At 40.1% G+C, this 21985-nt stretch overlaps 1 protein-coding gene across 2 annotated transcripts in view; it reads left to right on the plus strand.

Annotated features, from left to right (window-relative positions):
- Positions 1-21985, plus strand: part of LOC139757124 (uncharacterized) — a 459373-nt gene that overhangs the window by 122041 nt on the left and 315347 nt on the right. For both annotated transcript variants that reach the window (XM_071677224.1, XM_071677223.1), the window contains exon 8: positions 16302-17071. In XM_071677224.1, coding sequence (XP_071533325.1) covers positions 16302-17071 — 770 coding nt within the window. The remainder of the gene's footprint in view (positions 1-16301; positions 17072-21985) is intronic.

Below are 21985 nucleotides of genomic sequence, written 5' to 3' on the forward strand. Positions count from 1 at the left end.
TTCCTTGCCCTCGTTTCACCCTCCTGCATGTTCAGGCCCCGATCACACAAAATCTTTTTCACTCCATCTTTCCACCTCCACTTTGGTCTCCCTCTTCTCCTTGCTCCCTCCACCTCCGACACATATATCCTCTTGGTCAATCTTTCCTCACTCATCCTCTCCATGTGCCCAAACCACTTCAAAACACCCTCTTCTGCTCTCTCAACCACGCTCTTTTTATTTCCACACATCTCTCTTACCCTTACATTACTCACTCGATCAAACCACCTCACACCACACATTGTCCTCAAACATCTCATTTCCAGCACATCCATCCTCCTGCGCACAACTCTATCCATAGCCCACGCCTCGCAACCATACAGCATTGTTGGAACCACTATTCCTTCAAACATACCCAATTTTTGCTTTCCAAGATAATGTTCTCGACTTCCACACATTCTTCAAGGCCCCCAGAATTTTCGCCCCCTCCCCCACCCTATGATCCACTTCCGCTTCCATGGTTCCATCCGCTGCCAGATCCACTCCCAGATATCTAAAACACTTCACTTCCTCCAGTTTTTCTCCATTCAAACTCACCTCCCAATTGACTTGACCCTCAACCCTACTGTACCTAATAACCTTGCTCTTATTCACATTTACTCTTAACTTTCTTCTTCCACACACTTTACCAAACTCAGTCACCAGCTTCTGCAGTTTCTCACATGAATCAGCCACCAGCGCTGTATCATCAGCGAACAACAACTGACTCACTTCCCAAGCTCTCTCATCCCCAACAGACTTCATACTTGCCCCTCTTTCCAAAACTCTTGCATTTACCTCCCTAACAACCCCATCCATAAACAAATTAAACAACCATGGAGACATCACACACCCCTGCCGCAAACCTACATTCACTGAGAACCAATCACTTTCCTCTCTTCCTACACGTACACATGCCTTACATCCTCGATAAAAACTTTTCACTGCTTCTAACAACTTGCCTCCCACACCATATATTCTTAATACCTTCCACACAGCATCTCTATCAACTCTATCATATGCCTTCTCCAGATCCATAAATGCTACATACAAATCCATTTGCTTTTCTAAGTATTTCTCACATACATTCTTCAAAGCAAACACCTGATCCACACATCCTCTACCACTTCTGAAACCACACTGCTCTTCCCCAATCTGATGCTCTGTACATGCCTTCACCCTCTCAATCAATACCCTCCCATATGATTTACCAGGAATACTCAACAAACTTATACCTCTGTAATTTGAGCACTCACTCTTATCCCCTTTGCCTTTGTACAATGGCACTATGCACGCATTCCGCCAATCCTCAGGCACCTCACCATGAGTCATACATATATTAAATAACCTTACCAACTAGTCAACAATACAGTCACCCCCTTTTTTAATAAGTTCCACTGCAATACCATCCAAACCTGCTGCCTTGCCGGCTTTCATCTTCCGCAAAGCTTTCACTACCTCTTCTCTGTTTAGCAAATCATTTTCCCTAACCCTCTCACTTTGCACACCACCTCGACCAAAACACCCTATATCTGCCACTCTATCATCAAACACATTCAACAAACCTTCAAAATACTCACTCCATCTCCTTCTCACATCACCACTACTTGTTATCACCTCCCCATTTGCGCCCTTCACTGAAGTTCCCATTTGCTCCCTTGTCTTACGCACTTTATTTACCTCCTTCCAGAACATCTTTTTATTCTCCCTAAAATTTAATGATACTCTCTCACCCCAACTCTCATTTGCCCTTTTTTTCACCTCTTGCACCTTTCTCTTGACCTCCTGTCTCTTTCTTTTATACATCTCCCACTCAGTTGCATTTTTTCCCTGCAAAAATCGTCCGAATGCCTCTTTCTTCTCTTTCACTAATACTCTTACTTCTTCATCCCACCACTCACTACCCTTTCTAATCAACCCACCTCCCACTCTTCTCATGCCACAAGCATCTTTTGCGCAATCCATCACAGATTCCCTAAATACATCCCATTCCTCCCCCACTCCCCTTGCTTCCATTGTTCTCACCTTTTTCCATTCTGTACTCAGTCTCTCCTGGTACTTCCTCACACAGGTCTCCTTCTCAAGCTCACTTACTCTCACCACCCTCTTTACCCCAACATTCACTCTTCTTTTCTGAAAACCCATACAAATCTTCACCTTAGCCTCCACAAGATAATGATCAGACATCCCTCCAGTTGCATCTCTCAGCACATTAACATCCAAAAGTCTCTCTTTCACACGCCTGTCAATTAACACGTAATCCAATAACGCTCTCTGGCCATCTCTCCTACTTACATAAGTATACTTATGTATATCTCGCTTTTTAAACCAGGTATTCCCAATCATCAGTCCTTTTTCAGCACATAAATCTACAAGCTCTTCACCATTTCCATTTACAACACTGAACACCCCATGTATACCAATTATTCCCTCAACTGCCACATTACTCACCTTTGCATTCAAATCACCCATCACTATAACCCGGTCTCGTGCATCAAAACCACTAACACACTCATTCAGCTGCTCCCAAAACACTTGCCTCTCTTGATCTTTCTTCTCATGCCCAGGTGCATATGCACCAATAATCACCCACCTCTCTCCATCAACTTTCAGTTTTACCCATATTAATTGAGAATTTACTTTCTTACACTCTATCACATACTCCCACAACTCCTGTTTCAGGAGTATTGCTACTCCTTCCCTTGCTCTTGTCCTCTCACTAACCCCTGACTTTACTCCCCAGACATTCCCAAACCACTCTTCCCCTTTACCCTTGAGCTTCGTTTCACTCAGAGCCAAAACATCCAGGTTCCTTTCCTCAAACATACTACCTATCTCTCCTTTTTTCACATCTTGGTTACATCCACACACATTTAGGCACCCCACTCTGAGCCTTCGAGGAGGATGAGCACTCCCCGCGTGACTCCTTCTTCTGTTTCCCATTTTAGAAAGTTAATACAAGGAGGGGAGGATTTCTGGCCCCCCGCTCCCGTCCCCTCTAGTCGCTTTCTACGACACGCGAGGAATACGTGGGATGTATTCTTTCACCCCTATCCCCAGGGATAATATACATATATATATACATATACACATACACACACATACACATACACACGCACATATACACACACACATACATATATATACATTTGAAAAATGTAAGAAACAATGTAGAAAACTGAAACTTCTAGCTTGAAATGAATGAAAAAAAAAAAAAAAATGAATGTCACATAATGGTTCAACCTCTGGCTATGGAAAAAAGGAAATGTATAATTTATTTACACAAACGTCAATAGCAGTTCTCATCAATTTAACCACTGTATCAATAAGCTTCAATGTCTAAGCTACATTTTTCTCCAGTTTCACTATTTTCCTTCACATTTTCAATTGTGTCTGAAGGTTCTACTTCAAGAGTGATTGTTTTTCCAGTAAGGGTCTTCACATCTTGGTTACATCCACACACATTTAGGCACCCCACTCTGAGCCTTCGAGGAGGATGCTTTACTTGTGGTGCTGACTTCCCTGACGATCTTGGAATAGTTGGGGCATCAATTTTTCACAACCATATAACCATATAACCTTGATTTTATTCACATTTACTCTTAACTGTCTCCTTTTGCACACTCTTCCAAGCTCAGTTGCCAGCTTCTGCAGTTTCTTGCTCAAATATGCCACCAGTACTGAATCATCAGTGAACAGCAACTTACTCGTTTCCCAGGCCCTCTCATCCCTCACAAACTGCATCCTTGCCCCTCTGTCCAAAACTTTTGCATTTACCTCCCTAGCCACTCCATCTGTAAACAAACTGGACAACCATGGTGACATCACACACCCCTGCCACAGACCAACCTTCACTTGAAACATTTCACTCTCCTCTCTTCCTGCTCACTGACATGCCTTACACCCTTGAAAAAAAACTCTGCTTCTGGCAGCTTTCTTCCCACCCTGACACATAGGTGGGGTTTGTGTGGAGCAGTGATGACATGAACTATGACAGTGGGAATTTTCCTTTCCTTGGTGGGTTTAACCATGCTACAAAGGTCAAGCTTGAGCTCTCAAATGAACACATGTAGGCTATTTTCTCTCCTATACTTTCCATTCTTCCCTTCTTGTTCTATCAAAACTGAAATTGGCCATTTGTTTGAGTTAAAATGAATTTCTAAGATAGAATATTCTAAGATGAATTTCTAAGATAGAATATTCTAAGCTATATTAAGAGTGCTGAATAGCTTTAGGCACTCCAGTGCTTGGCTTATGAGCCCAAATTTTGTAATCCAATCCAATCCTCCCACCCTGTACATTCTTAAGACTTTCCATAAAGCATCTCTATCAACCCTATCATATGCCTTTTCCAGATCCACAAATGCCACATAGTAATCAATTTGATTTTTTAAGTAATTCTCACACATATTCTTTAAGCAAACACCTGATCCACACATCCTTTACCACCTGGGAGTGAACAGAACCATAGAAGTAGAAGTGAGTTGTAGGGTTTGGGTAAAGATATTGGGATTACTGAAGAGTTTGTGGAAAGAGAGAAAGTTATCTGGGAGGGCAAAAATGGGTATGTATGAAGGAGTAGTGGCCCAACAATATTTTATGGATGGAAGGTATGGATTATCCATGAAGTTATGTGTAGGATGCATCGCAGTGAACAGAACATCGAAGCAGAGGTGAGATGGAATTAAAGATTTGTCAAAGTAGAAATGAAAGTTGTGAGGAATTTTTGATAGAGATGGGCATTAGATTTAACCAGATTTTGTCTATCCTACTGAGATATCTAGTCCAAGTCTCAGTTTAGTGAGGAAGTCATGTTGAGACAAGATGTAGATCGAGTAAGAGAAGGAGCAGACTTGAAGGATGTGGAGGAATGCAGTATTGATTAGTCAGCTCATGAGTGCATTTGGCTTATTTGTAGAAGAAAGGAAATCATTGATAAAAAGGAGAAAAGACGAAGGAGGTAGGATAGAACCTTGAGGGACACCACTGTTGATGGAGAAAGGGGGAAAGGCTAATCCATCAACAGCACAGAGAAAGATTGACGAGAGAGGAAGCTAGATATGAGGTAGCAAAATGAGGAATGGAAGCCAAAAGAGGGGAGCTTACAGATGAGTCCCTGATGCCACACTTTGTCAAAAGCTTTGGATATATCAAAGGCAACTTCATAGGATTCCCCAAAATCTTTCATTTATGAAAGACATTAATTGAACACATCTGTTTAGTACCTCTCCTAATATCTTATTACATCTGTTGAGACAGTTATCTAATGATGCTCTCACTAGTCCCTTTTTCATATCTAACTATAATCTCCACTCACAATTCCTGTTCAAAGATGACTTATGTGCTTATTCCAACAACACCATACCTGTTACATGCCTCAAGGATCTTGAGTCCCCAAACTTTGATTTTATGTGGTTCAAAGTCTGTCTCCCTACTACCACACATTTCCTCAGTTTGCTTATTGTTCTCCTAATTCTACAAATTTTATATCCTTCTACAACTATCTAAACTCCTGCCTTGAGACTGTGACATCCTCTCACCCACAAGCTGAGATCCTCTACTTTGGGGATTTTAACATTCGCCATAGGAAATGGTTGAATTCCTCCCATATGGATAGTAGAGGGATTAAAGCCCTCATGTTCTCCATTTTCAGTGATTGAAAGCAAATTACCTCTCACCTTACCCATATTCCTGACCTCTGTGACCACTCTCCTAATATTCTGAATTTGTTTTTCACCTCTAGTCCACCCACTGTAAATACACAATCTCGCCCCTTATTGGCTCATCTGATTACACCCTAATAAAGGTATCTATGCTAATGGCACCTCGCCCTCCAGCAGCCTCATCTAAGCATAAATACTGGCACCTCAAGAAAGCTGACTGGAATAACCTAGGTAACTTATTTTACTACTTTCTTTGGGGAAATTAATGTCTCTTATGTGGTAATGCTTCTGTCTTCGCTAAACGCATAGCAGAGGTTATTCTTGCAGGAATGGAAGCATTTATCCCTTCTTCCAAGGTGACCTTTTCATCCAATCTTTGGTTCAGCTATTCCTGTTCTGAGGCCATTCAAGCAAGGTATCAGGCATATCAAGCTTGGATAGCCTCTTCTTCCTCTAGCTCCTATTCAGCTTTTATCACAGCCTGTAATCTCTGCAAGCATGTTAGCCATGAGGCAAAATTTTTCCTTTATTCAAAGGAAGGGTGATAACTTTTCCTCCTTCTCCACCGATAGGTCCTTCTGGTCTTTAGCTAAGGGCATCTCTAGCAACTTCTGTCAGTCTAACTTTCCTTCACTTTTCCATTCTGATGATACTATAGCTGTCTCTCCCATAGACATAGCAATTCTCTTTCGTTCCTTTTTCTCCATTAATTCCACTTTGGATAACTATGACATTCCTTCATCCCCCTGATACTCCCCTTACTAATTGTATGTCCCTCAATCTGATCTCTTTTTGGACTGTCTGTAAAGCACTTCACTCTCTAGGCATTTAGTGAAAGAGTCTGCCTCTGAACTTGCACCTGTGCTTACTAATTTGTTCTGTCTCTGTTTAAAAAGTAAAATTTTTCCTTCTTTTTGGCAGCATGCATCGGTACATCCCATCCCTAGGAAAGAGCAACCATTCTAAACTCTCTGTCATCCTGTTGCTTTGACTTCTACTGTTTCCAAAGTCAGTTATTCCATCCACCTATATCCTTAGAAATCTTGAATATCACAGTCTTCTCTCTGATAATCAGTATGGCTTCCATAAGGTTAGATCCACTGCTAATTTTTTTTCTTCTAAGGCTGGGCCTTAATTGAAATATAGAAAGAATTATGGAAAGAAAAAGGGAGAGCTGAATCTTCAGGCAAGAACAGGGGAGAAATGCCTCCATTGGAAAAAAGATTATCTCAGTGGAAGGGAACAAAGGATTCATGTCAGAAAAGCCCTCTCCAAATGGGTCAAGGTGACCAGAAGAGTGATAAGGATTCTTTTCTGGGACCTTTACTCTCTGTGATATATGTAGTTGACTTGTGTGAAGGTGTGGACTCCTACATAGATATGTCTGAAGATAATATAAAGGCCAGAGGGAAGTGAAAAGCAAGGAGGATTGCATCAACTTGGAAAACTTACAAAGGGACCTAATCAGACTAAAGTTGGTCTGATAGATGGTGGATGAAATTCAAGCCAAGCAAAGGTAAAGTGACGAAGATAGGACAGATTGATAAAAGGCCATGATATGGTTATTGTTTAGCAGGAAATTATCCTTAGGATTCTTGTGAGAAGGTCATCATAGTCAACATCGTCCTTATTTTTCCCCTCTTCCTTCAAGATGACCTCTTCTTCCAGTTCATGATTCAACCACATCTGTTCTGATGACATTCAAGCAAGGGATCAGGCAAAATTCTCTTTCATCTGACTCCCATTTGCATTTATCATTGCCTGTAATCACTGCACTGGAGTTCACCAGTTATGGAGACTCAACTGCCATGGGCTCCCGCTTGAGGTAGATCCCGATGGGAACAAGCATCAGAGATGTAGATGGATAGATAGAAAGTTAGATAGAGTGTAATCATTGCAAGTACTTTATCTGTGGGTCAAAGCATTCATTTATTCAAAGGAGGTGCAATAATCATTCCCTTTAACCACTGATAGATCTTTCTGGTCTTTAGCTTAGGGCATCACTGACAACTTCTGTTGCTCCACCTTTCCTGCATTTTACTGTTCTGATGATGCTATAACTGTCTCTCCCATCTCCCGTCTCTCCATTTAGTTTTTGTTGCTTCTCTGACTCTCCCTTAGATGACCCTAACATTCCTTCACTCCCTGGTGCTCCTCTTACTAATCCTATGCCACTCCTTAGAATCTCTTTAGGAACTGTCTGGGAAGCTCTTCTCTTGCTGGACATAAGCAAGGGTTATATGGACCAGATGGCATCCATCCCTGTGTACAGAAAGATTGTGCCTCCAAATGTGCACCTGCGCTAGCTTGTCTGTTCTATTTCTGTTTAAAAACTAAATCTTTTTTGTCTTGGAAGCATCCATTGATACGTCCCATCCTATAGAAGGATGACCATTCTAACCCTTCTAACTATCATCCTGTTGCTTTGACATCTATCATTTCCAAAGTCTTTTAATCCCTCTTAAACTCCCATATCCTCAGACATGTTAAATCTCAAAGTCTTTTATCTGATCACCAATATGTCCTCTGTTCGTCACAGTCCATTGGTGATATTTTTTTCTATCTTACTAATGTGTCTGAAAGACTTTGAGAATCCTGTATATTGATATATCCAAAGCTTTTTACAGGGTATGGCATTGGGATCTCATCTCGAAGCTCCTTTCTTTTGGCTTCCCTCATGCCTAGCTTTCTCACTGGCTAATCTGTCTCTGTGGTTGTTGATGGATCAACCTCTTCTTTCTCCATTAACAGCAGTATCCCTCAAGGTTCTGTCCTGTCACCTAAACTTTTTCTCCTTTTAGTTACCAGTTTCCTTCTGCTACAAGTAACCAAATGCACCCATATTCTGACAACTTAGCCTTGTATTTATCTGCATCCATCAATTCTGCTCCTTCTCTCATTCAACTTGCATTTTATATCAACACATCTATATCAATAAACTCAGCCTTGGACAGGATATCTCAGTAGGGTAAATGAAATCTGGTTGTTCAATGCCTCCAAGACCCAGTTTCTGTCCAATTCTATGTCAAAATTTCCTCACAACTTTCCTCATGTCTTTGATCTGTAATTCTGCCTCTTGACTCAGTGAACATACTTGGTATTACTGTATCGTCCATATTATCTTTGAAACCCCACTTTACAGAAATAGCTAAATTTGGTTCTAAGAAAGTGGGAGTTCTTTATAGTTGCTGAAATTTCTTTTCTTCTGAACAGTTGCCCTGGTGTACAGCTCTTACATCTAGAGTGGTTCTAACTCAAGTTTAGTCAAAAGTAGTCCAACTTATCAACTTGCCTAGGCTCACTTTAAAATTTGACTCACTTGCCCAACATTGCAGTGTTGGTTCACTCTCTTCTATAGGTATTACTTTGGTTTTTGCTCCTAAGAGCTGGCTGCTTGTGTGCCCTCACCAGTGGTTAGACCACGCAATACTCGGCATGCTGCTACATCATATGATTACTGTTTGGCTGCTGGCAACTCAAGGGTGGGATGTTTTGATTATTGTTTCTATCCCTACACTTCGAAGATTTGGAACTCTCTTACCTCTTATGTCCTTCCCTATAACTGTGACCTGGCTTTTTTTTAAGACATGTCTTTTACTTCTATTATTTGTATAGTCTCTTCTTTTTCCTTTCATCAAACTTTTTACATTGCAATTAGACCACAGACTTGATGTGGACTTGTGTCCATGGCTGTAACCTCCAACATGAAAAAAGAAAGAAAAACTGTCACCAGAGTTCCACATCAGGGGAATAGTTAAGGAGGCAAACTATTTAAAGATTGGTGCATGTTTCTTGTAGATATATGGCTTTATTGTTTTACAAAAGGCATGGCACCATTATTTTTACCTCAAACATGCAATATAATGAAGTGCATAACTCCCTCAATGTTGAGTTGGTGGGTTGGCAAGTGTCACCTTCATTGAGTGAGTTGATTTGAGGTGACCCAATATCATTTCTTAATGTTTTTACGCTGCCAGGTAGGTTGATTCATCACATGAGACTTCAATCTTCATTCAAACCTCAGCTGACACTTAGATGTGCTTGCATACTCACAAAACAACATAGTTTAGTGAATAGTGTTTTGATCCAGCTATATCACTGTTCAAGGTGGACAAGGCAGCAGGCTCACAGACAACCTTGTTGTTCATCTTCCTTCTTTGGGCTGGTCATAATAGGGACATAGTGTGATGGGAAAATGTGTGAGTGTTTGTATAAGGCTATGATTAGAAGTGAGGGGAAGAAGGTCTGAGAAGAGATGTGAAAAGGACCATTTCAGTGTAAGGATGATGGATGGTTGAAATAAACTAAGCAATGAAACTGTGAATGTTAGTGCTTTATGGTAGAGAAAGATCAAGAGATTGGGGTCATATGAGTGTAAGTCTCTCCTCATACTATACAAATGGGTCACGAAGACAAAAGTGAGGGCTATCCTTATCACACCCCTCCTTTAAGTTCTTAAAGCAGATTGATTGTATGGACAGTCAACAGTTCTTTGAGAGATGTAGGGATAGAACCACCAGAGGGCATAACATAGAATTAAGCAAGAATCGCTAAAGAGGATGTACTTTTAGTGTAAGATTGGTGGTTGAAAGGAATGAAGTGACTGATGACATGGTTAATGCCGACAGCATACAGAAATTTAAGAGGTTATATGACAGAGAATGTGCTGGAGATGGATCCCTATGAGTGCAAATCACCCTCCCTGTATAGTACAAGTAAGTCATAATTATAGATAAGTAATTACAAATGTGCACTCTTTGATGATCTGTGGGTGACTGAGATGCATGATATTTTTCCAGTTGTGGTGTAGGCTGCTAGTGATGCATATGCATGAGTTGTGGAATCAAACATCAGCTGGGAATTCAGATGAGGGAAGAAACCATTAAATCCTCATATGAGATCCAGAGCAACCCTTGTTGATCCCTCATATCAAGTCCATAGCAGCCCCTATTGATTCCTTATATGAGGTACAGAACTGAGTAGGGGTTAAGAGAGCTGAGTTGCAGTGAGAGTTTAGAGGGATGAATTTGCCAACATGGAAGAAAGAAGAATAAGAGGTAACTTAATCATAACTTTCAAATTATCTGAACCAGTATTATGATGCTGACAGTATAGTTCTTCAAAAGAAATTAGGATTGAGCAACCAGAGGCCATAAAATGTAGGCAGAAAACTGATTAAAGAAAATAAGTAAAGAAGTTCTTTTCTTTAGTAGTGGCTGATTGGAATAAGCCAAGTGGTGAAATTGTGAATGTTAAAAGCTGCTTGATAGTAGAGAACGTTCAAGAGATTGGGCCATATGAGTGTAAAAGTCTCTCACCATACATCCACCCTCCCCAGCACATCCTCCTATAGCCTGTGCCTCATATCCATTTACCATCACTGGGACTTCTATACCTTCATACATACCAATTTTTGCCCTCCCAGGTAATGGAATCTCTTTTCCACACATTTCTTAATGGTCCCAGAACCTTCTTTCCCTCACCCACCATATAACTCACTTCTGCTTCCATGGTTCTTTTGCTGCCGTGTCTGCTTCCAGGCCATCCCAAACACTTCATATTTTCTCCATTTAAGCTTTCACACGATCTAAAGTGACCCCTTCCCTGCTAAGCCTAATAATCTTGCTTTTATTCACATTTACTCCCTGCTTCCTGTCCTCACACATTTTCTCAAACTCAGACACCAGATTCTGCAGTTTCTTACTCAAATCTGTCGTCTGCCAGTAGCATACAGTGACTGATTGAATTCCAAGCCATCTTACCCTCTACAGACTTCATACTTTCCCCTCTCTTCAAGACCCTTGCATTTATCTCCTTCACCACTCCATCCATAAACAAATTTAATGGCTATTGTGACATCACACACCCTTGCGGCAGATCATCTTTCACCTTGAATCACTCACTCTCCTCTTTACCTACTTGTGCACATGCCTCACACTCTTGATAAAAGCTTCTCACAGTTTCTTGTAGGTTTCCTCCCTCATATGTTTGTAAGATCCTCCACAAGGCTGCTCTATCAACTCTAACATAAGCTTTCTCCATATCCATAAATAGCACATACAAACCCTTCTGTTCCTCTAAATATTACTTACACATATTCCTTGCTGAATACTCAGTTCCAGGGTACACTCTGTTGAGTAGGGATAGGAGAAACAAAGTAGGCAGTAGTGTCCTGCTCTTTGTTAAAGTTCATTTAGATCCTGTAGAAAAAATTGATGTAGACATTGGGAATGTTGACTTCATTTTTGTAAAAATTAAAGATATACTACTTAAAGAAATAGCAGTAGAGCTTGTTTATAGGTGTCCAAAAAATAACAGTAGGACTAGTATAAAGTTCCCCTGCACAGACACCAGAGGTGGATGAAAGATTTTAAAATCAGTTAGCAGAAATTTGTAAGGAGCAAGATTCTATCATAGGAGGATTTTAAGATACCGGTATGTAAATGGGGAGAATCTTTCATGATAGCTCCAAGGAATGGGCTCTACCTAAATTTCCTTGATAGTTCTCTAATCCAATTAGCTGAGAAATCTACTCACGATGAGAATATGTTATTTAATCACTAATGAGGATCTTGTTAATAATGTTGAAGTTGGAGAAAAGTTTGATACAAGTACTCACTGACAAATTTCTTTTGAGGTCACTTTCAACACTGCATGTAATGTTGGACAGAATGAATGTTGCTAAGAGATATCTGATTTTAAATGAGCGGAGTTTAATGATCTTTGCAGTGCTCTTGACAGGCCAACTCGGGACAGTACAGTCAATGAAAATGACATGAATGTCTCTTGGAGAAGCTTCAGAAAAATCCTCAAAGCAGCAGAGGGGGCATATGTACCAATATGTAGAAGATGGTCTATTTCTAAAAGGAAACCAAGGTGGTGGAACAGTGAAAAAAAAGTGCCTTTTGTCCAAGAAAGTAGCTGTTAAGAAACTCAGAGAATCCAATGACCAGCTTGATAGAGTAAGGTATGATGATTCATGTAAAGAAAGTAAGAGAGTTATACAACTAAGTCAATGTCAGTGTGAAGTGTATATTGCTGAAAATAGCAATAGAGACCCTAAGGAGTTTTAAAATTTTGTTTGAAGTGAGAGTCATTACACAGTCAATTGATTATGGAAAACAGTGACTTGGTTCAAGACAACAAAGTCATACCAAAAACATTAAATGACTTTTTTGCATCTGTATTTACGATCAAACACAATCAGTGTCCCAAATCGAGTTTCTATGATGAGGGAGAGGAATGTTCTTCAACAAATTGATGTAAAACCTGAAGACATGCTTTCAGCAGTGAACGGAATGAAAATTGATAAAACGGCAGGTACTGATAAGTTTTATCCTAGAACAATCAAAGAGGCAAAAAATGAGATAGTTAAGCCCTTGACTGCCCTTTTCATTGTGTCACTTGCTATAGAAAAGGGTCCATATGAATGCAAATTTGCCAGTGTAACGGCAATATTAAAAAAAGGTAATAAGTCATTGCCCGGATATTGTCATCCTATTAGCATAATGTCTTTATGTAGAAAAATATGGAAACTATCATTCGAGATGAAAATGTAAATCATTTAGAGGACCACCCCTTGATGAACAATTCTCAGCATAGTTTTAGATGAAATTGCACAAGTCTGACAAATCTGCTTGATTTATTCTACATGAGAAAGACAGACAATAGGAGGCCTGATTGGCCCACGACTTAGTTGTTTACCATGATCGACATTTATGATGAAAGTAAAGCACCTGATGTCATCTACCTTGACTTTCAAAAAGTTTCGATAAGTGTCTGCATCAAAGCTTACTAGCAAAAATTAAGTCACATGGCATTGATGTGGGTGAACTTCATTGGATGGGAAGTTGGTTAACTTCCCATAAACAAAGAACAGTGATTAATGGTCAAGTCTTAGAATGGTTTGACGTAATTGGTGGAGTGCCACAAGGATCAGTCTTGGGATTGGTTTCTTTTTCTCATCTATGTATATTAATAGTATTTATAATGGGCTACATTGCAAGATATCAAAGTTTGCTGATGATGCAAACCTGGGATACAAATCTACAAATGAAATTTAATGACTACAGCCTCAAACTGACATTGGCAAAATGATGAACTGGGCTTTAAAGTAGTAAGTGAATGTTAATGTTGAAATGGCAAACTACAGAATGAATTCCATTGAACTGCAAAAGGTAAATGAGGGAAAAGACATGGGTGTAATAATTTCTGGTGCCCTAAAACCAAGTAGGCTGTGCAAAGAAGCAATGAAAAGAGTGAACAAATTTCTTGGTTTCATAGGTTTAACCTTGAAAATATGTCCAGGGAAATCATCTTTAACTGGCTAGTGAATGTTAATATCGAAAAGGCAAGCTGCAGTATGAATTCTGTTGATCTGCAAAAGGTAAATGAGGGAAAAGACTTAGATGTAATAATATCTGGTGACCTAAAACCAAATAGCGGAAGACAGAAGCAATGAAAAGAGCAAACAAAATTCTTGGTTTCATAAGTTTAACCTTGAGAATAAGTCCAGGTTAATCATCTTATGCTTTATTTCATTGGTACATCCACATCTTGAATATTGTGTTCAGTTTTGGTCCCCCTGGACAGAATGGAGAGAGTATAGCACTGAGCTACTAAGATGACTCTTGGACTGAGAGACAAATCCTACGAGATGAGATTAGACAACTTGAATCTATTTAGCCTTGAAAAGACGGTTAAGATCTAATGTAATACAAGTATTCAAAATGAATAAAGGCTTTGATAAAACCTCAATCTGTCAAGTAACCCAAGACTTCATTAGATATTACGTATAGTAATGGATACAAAGTAATGGCAAATAATTTGCCTTGAATGAGGCAAAGTACTTTTCATTCAACAGGATTGTTAAAATATGGAATAATTTGCCAAGTAATGTGGATGAAAGTAGTATGTTTAAGGATAGTCTTGATAAATCTTTGCTTAAAGTGCAAGACTCATTATTAATGCTTCCATAGTCAAAATGACAGTTTGAATTATCTGTATGCCTTCTAATTTTTGCTCCACTATTTTGTCAGTTTCTGACATCTACTATCACAAACAGCCATGAGAGAGTTCATTGGTCTGTTGCTGTGTGAATTCCTTTTTATTCCTCCTTTATATATTCTTTAAAGCCAACATCTAATCTGTACATCCTCAACCACTCCTGAAACTACATTGTTCCTCCCTAGTCTAATGCTTTATACATGCCTCCACCCTCTCAGTCACTGCTCTCCCATACACTTACCAGGTAAACCTAGCAATCTTATACCTAGGTACTTCAAATATTTCCCTTTGTTACCCTTGCATTGGTACTGTTCATGCATTCTGCCAGTCTTCAGGCACCACACCTAGATCCATACACACACTGAAAATCCTAAGTAACCAATCAACAACACAGTCACCACCGTTTGTAAGAAATTCAACTGCAGTACCATCCTTTCTTGCCACCTTACCAGTCTTCATCTCGCACAAAGCTTTCACTGCTTCTCACTTCAGCAAATCACTTTTCTTGACTGACTCAAATTACATACCTCCCATACTTAAACACCCTACCTGCCACCCTGTCATCAAACATTCAACTGTCCTTCAAGATTCTCACTCCATCACCTCTCTACCACATTATTACTTGTTACCACTACCCCATTTGCCCCCTTCACTGATATAACAATTGTATTCCTATTTTTCTTACTCTGTTAATCTCACTCCTTAACATCTTTTCTTCCACCTGAAGTTTACTGATATTTCCTTATCCAAATTCTCATTCGCCTTCTTTTTCAACCCCCTACTTCTTCTGCTAGGCCTACTGCTTCTTTATCCTTTACGTCTCCCATCATTTGCATTGCACCATAGAAGTGATGCAGTAAAAAATCTAAGGTACTCTATAACCATCCAAGTATAATGTACATGAAATTTATTACAAAGTCTTTTAGAAATTCGTATGCTATATAATCATGTTAGAAAATCATGAAAAAATTGGTAAAGTTGCATGTATCATGATTTTACAGATTGAGAACTTTCTCATGATTGGCATTGCTTTCTTTTATCTATTTTCCTATGGAGAAGCTATGGCACAGTATTTGTATTTGTATGTGTGTGTGTGTGTGTGTGTGTGTGTGTGTGATACACATATTTACAAAGACAACATGAGTGAAGATCCAAACAGATAGCAGGCTGAACTGGAATTCGACATGACTTTCAAGGTTGCAGTAGAGTACACAAATGCGATAGTAAAGGCACATATTTTTTTTTACAGCCATAATGTAAATTCGTATGTAACTTTTAATGTACACATGCATTCATTGAGATATACTTATGTTTCACAGCTGAAGGGTTAATTGTTTTTCTTAGATATCTGAAAAGTTGTACTGTTTTTCTCAGATGATTGCATCTCTCATTTATCTTATCCTTTGCACAGTATTATCTTGTCTTTTTTTTTTTCATTTTACTTGTTATTGTCATTCTGTATAATGTTGCTTGGTTAGAATCACCAGTATATCAAAGTAGTGCAGCTTGTTTATTAAGTTATAGAATTTATTGATTACATGAAATTTCAGGTTACCTTCATAAAATGCTTTTCACTTATTCTTGTACATGGAAGTAAGGAAAAGTTATTTTCAGGTGCTGAGTGGCCTCTCCTCCAGTGACTCATCACCTACACATCAAGACTCCTGCAGTAACACACTCATTCAAGATTTAAGTCCTTCATCTAATGTAGTTGTCAGCACACAGCCCACAATACAACCATCAATCAGCAATGACATTCAGCCATATCTTCAGCAGATTTCAGGCCAAAATATAACATCTCAAGAAACGATAGTAGGTGATGCTCAAGTAGACAAACAAGATTCAGAAACAAGATCTTCTGAACAAGCTGTAGTAAAGCAACCAACTTATTGGGATAAAGTAGAAACATCTTATTCTAAAGACTTGGCTAATACCCACAAACCAACATCTGAAACAGCTTCATGGGTAAAGGACAGTGACTCAAGTTCACAGGCCAGCAGTAGCTTAATAGAAGATATATCTGTTAATGAAAGCATACACAGCACCTCAACCTCTAGCACGCAAACAGTGCTGGATTCCAGTATGATTACTCATGATTGTGTGATGCTTACTGGTTCGCTTGACACATCACTGCCAGAGCTCACTAGGCAGTCACCTATATTAGATAGCACTGTAATGACTCTTGATGACTCCCCACCAGAAGATGCTGATCCCCTTCAAGATGACAGAAAAACAGCTACTCATACTAGCACAGGAGTTGTAGATGGAGCTTCTGGAGAGGAAGTAGAGGGGACCATACCAGCTATATCTTTAGATATATCTGTGGAGAGTGGAGGCAGTTCAGACACTATCACAGCCTCGGTGGATTCATCTCAAATGGTTTGGTTAGTCAATTTATTGTTTCACTTAAAACTTGCGGCTTAGGTGAAGTAGGTTAGCAAGTTTGCCACCAGGGAAACAAGAGACCATAATTCTGCAAAACTACTCATAGAATATTGTATTATTTGATATTTTGATGTACTTGATTGCTGTTTCCTGCATTAGCGAGGTAGCTCCAGGAAATAAATGAAGAAAGATCCATCCACTTTCTTGCACATGTGTGCACATAACATACATTCATGTTATTATTTATTTTCATTTATTAATTGTACTTAATTGCCGTCTCCTGTGTTAGCGAGGTAGCACAAGGAAACAGACAAGGAATGGTCCAACCCACCCACATACACATTTGTATACATAAATGCCCACACATGCATATACACATACATATACAATTCAATGTATACATACATGTACATACACAGACATATACATATATACACATGTACATATTCATACTTGCTGCCCTCATCCATTCCCGTCGCCACCCCACCAAATGTCAAATATATATCATTATTGTTTGCTTTTTATTATACTTGATCGCTGTTTCCTGCATCAGCAAGATAGCCCCAGGAAACTGACAAAGAAAGACGCATCCACTCATATACATGCATATAAACATACAAGCACGTACTTTTTTTATACTTTGTCACTGTCTCCCGCGTTTGCGAGGTAGCGCAAGGAAACAGACGAAAGAAATGGCCCAACCCCCTCCCATACACATGTATATACATACGTCCACACACGCAAATATACATACCTACACAGCTTTCCATGGTTTACCCCAGACGCTTCACATGCCTTGATTCAATCCACTGACAGCACGTCAACCCCAATATACCACATCGATCCAATTCACTCTATTCCTTGCCCTCCTTTCACCCTCCTGCATGTTCAGGCCCCGATCACACAAAATCTTTTTCACTCCATCTTTCCACCTCCAATTTGGTCTCCCACTTCTCCTCGTTCCCTCCACCTCCGACACATATATCCTCTTGGTCAATCTTTCCTCACTCATTCTCTCCCTGTGCCCAAACCATTTCAAAACACCCTCTTCTGCTCTGTCAACCACGCTCTTTTTATTTCCACACATCTCTCTTACCCTTACGTTACTTACTCGATCAAACCACCTCACACCACACAATGTCCTCAAACATCTCATTTCCAGCACATCCATCCTCCTGTGCACAACTCTATCCATAGCCCACGCCTCGCAACCATACAACATTGTTGGAACCACTATTCCTTCAAACATACCCATTTTTGCTTTCCGAGATAATGTTCTCGACTTCCACACATTCTTCAAGGCTCCCAGGATTTTCGCCCCCTCCCCCACCCTATGATCCACTTCCGCTTCCATGGTTCCATGTGCTGCCAGATCCACTCCCAGATATCTAAAACACTTTACTTCCTCCAGTTTTTCTCCATTCAAACTTACCTCCCAATTGACTTGACCCTCAACCCTACTGTACCTAATAACCTTGCTCTTATTCACATTCACTCTTAACTTTCTTCTTTCACACACTTTACCAAACTCAGTCACCAGCTTCTGCAGTTTCTCACATGAATCAGCCACTAGCGCTGTATCATCATCGAACAACAACTGACTCACTTCCCAAGCTCTCTCATCCACAACAGACTTCATACTTGCCTCTCTTTCCAAAACTCTTGCATTCACCAGTGCAGTATCATCACTGGTGATGATACTGCACTGGTGGCTGATTCATGTGAGAAACTGCAGAAACTGGCGACTGAGTTTGGTCAAGTGTGTGAAAGAAGAAAGTTGAGAGTAAATATGAATAAGAGCAAGGCTCTTAGGTACAGTAGGGTTGAGGGTCAAGTCAATTGGGAGGTAAGTTTGAATGAAGAAAAACTCTAGGAAGTGAAGTGGTTTAGATATCTGGGAGTGGATTTGGCAGCGGATGGAACCATGGAAGCAGAAGTGAATCATAGGGTGGGGGAGGGGGCGAAAATTCTGGGAGCGTTGAAAAATATGTGGAAGTCGAGAACATTATCTCGGAAAACAAAAATGGGTATGTTTGAAGGAATAGTGGTTCCAACAATGTTGTATGGTTGCGAGGCGTGGGCTATGAATAGAGTTGTGCGCAGGAGGGTGGATGTGCTGGAAATGAGATGTTTGAGGACAGTATTTGGTGTGAGGTGGTTTGATCGAGTAAGTAATAATTGGGTAAGAGAGATGTGTGGTAATAAAAAGAGTGTGTTTGAGAGAGCAGAAGAGGGTGTTTTGAAATGGATTGGTCACTTGGAGAGAATGAGTGAGGAAAGATTGACCAAGAGGATATATGTGTCAGAGGTGGAGGGAACGAGGAGAAGTGGGAGACCAAATTGGAGGTGAAAAGATGGAGTGAAAAAGATTTTGAGTGATCGGGGCCTGAACATGCAGGAGGGTGAAAGGCGTGCAAGGAATAGAGTGAATTGGAACGGTGTGGTATACCGGGGTCGATGTGCCGTCTATGGATTGAACCAGGGCATGTGAAGTGTCTGGGGTAAACCATGGAAAGTTCTGTGGGGCCTGGATGTGGAAAGGGAGCTGTGGTTTCGGTGCATTATTACATGACAGCTAGAGACCCGAATGTGAACAAATGCGGCCTTTGTTGTCTTTTCCTAGCGCTACCTCGCTCTCATGAGGGGGAAGGGGGTTGTTATTTCATGTGTTGCGGGGTGATGATGGGAATGAATAAAGGCAGACTATGAATTATGTACATGTGTATGTATGTATATGTCTGTGTGTGTATATATATGTATACGTTGAGATGTATAGGTATGCATACTTGCGTGTGTGGACGTGTATGTATATACATGTGTATGTGGTTGGGTTGGGCCATTCTTTCGTCTGTTTCCTTGCGCTACCTCACCAACGCAGGAGACAGTGACAAAGCAAAATAATAATAAAAAAAACATACATACACAGACATAGACTTATGTACACCTGTACATATTCACACTCGTTTGCCTTTATCCATTCTCAGCGCCACCCCACCCCAAAGGAAACAGCATTGCCACCCTCTGCATCAACGAGACAGCCCTGGAAAAACAGACAAAAAAGGCCACATTCATCTACACTCAGTCTCTAGCTGTCATGAGTAATGCACTGAAACTACAGCTCCCTATCCACATCCAGACCCCACAGACCTTCCCATGGTTTACCCCAAACATTTCATATACCCTGGTTCAGTCCATTGACAGCACATCGACCCTGGTATACCACTTTGTTCCATTTCACTCTATTCCTTGCATGCCTCTTACCCTTTTGCATGTTCAGGCCCTGATCGTTCAAAATCTTTTTCACTCCGTCCTTCCACCTCCAATTTCGTTTCTGCCTTCTCTTTGTTCCCTCCACCTCTGATACACATATCCTCTTTGTCTACCTTTCCTCACTCATTCTCTCCATATGTCCAAACCATTTCAATGCACCCTCTTCTGCTTTCTCAACCACATTCTTTTTATTACCACACATATATATATATATATGGTGTGGGAGGCAAGTTGTTAGAAGCAGTGAAAAGTTTTTATCGAGGATGTAAGGCATGTGTACGTGTAGGAAGAGAGGAAAGTGATTGGTTCTCAGTGAATGTAGGTTTGCGGCAGGTGTGTGTGATGTCTCCATGGTTGTTTAATTTGTTATGGATGGGGTATGTAGGCAAGTGTCAACAAGTCCCCTAAAGAGGGCAAAGCAAGTCTGTTGGCGATAGAGACTTGGTTAACACAGTTGTTGTTCGCTTGATAAAAGCGCTGTGGTTTCATGTTTAAACTGCAAGCTGTGACGAGCTGGTAAACGATTGTGAAGAAGAAAGTTGAAGTAAATGAATAACGCCAAGGATCGTAAGTAGGGGTGAGTCAACAATATGAGTAGTTTGGAATGAAAAAACTGGAGGAATTAGTGTTTTAGATATTGGATTGACTGTCACTGGTATTGGAACCATGGAAGCGAGTTCCCATAGGGTGGTATCGTTTTGATGAAATTTTGCAGCCTTGAAAAATGTGTGGAAGTCAGAAACTTATCTCGGGCAAATTCAATTAATTCGAACAAGTTGTCCAAACTATGTATGATTACCTGGTCTTAGGCACATGGATAAATTTCCTTTGGGAATGATTGTCAAACTAAATGAATGTTTGGACAATTTTGTGATGAAAGTATTCGATCAGAAAAAGTACTTACCCAGGGTATACCAAGATTGATAATAATCCAAGCGTGTGAAGAGCATTAAAGTCTAATGAAATAGGTTTGGCACATGGACAGGGAATGAGTGAGAAAGATTGACCAAGAGATATACGTTCAGCTGGAACAACTTACTCTCCTATAGACGATGACTAACCATTGTAAAAGTTACTGTGTAGAAAGATTTCGCACATATCCCGTACCTCACACAAGTCTCTAGGTGAAATACAAGATATAGAGGACATTGGAGTCTCATGAGATACAGGGTTTTGACTTCTCACTCATGTTAAGCAACATGATCTAACCTTCTAAACCCATGTAAAGCTGTGCTTAGTATGCTTACCCTCTTCTATACATCTCAAATTTCGTACTAGTCAACTATGTTATGTTGGGATGCGTGATTGCCCTTTGCTTTGTCTGCCTTGCATGTCGCTTACCTCGCAACCAGGGAGACAGCGACACATATAAATAAAAAAACAAAAAAAAAATCATAACCCTTCTTCTTATTAATCACCAGACGACCCAATCAGCCTTTAAAAGTTTATCCACTCAACTTCCCTTCACCTCTCCTTTATACCAAACCATTCTCCTTGCAAACCTTTCTCACTCATTCTCCATATCCAACTTTCAATGCACCACCCTATCTCATACCACTCTTTTTATATAAACACTTAACAAACCTTCTTCTACTACTCAATCAAACCCACACTCACATTGTTCTCAAATTAATTTCCACTTA

This window comes from Panulirus ornatus, chromosome 24, assembly GCF_036320965.1.
Source record: "Panulirus ornatus isolate Po-2019 chromosome 24, ASM3632096v1, whole genome shotgun sequence".
NCBI classification, from domain to species: domain Eukaryota; kingdom Metazoa; phylum Arthropoda; class Malacostraca; order Decapoda; family Palinuridae; genus Panulirus; species Panulirus ornatus.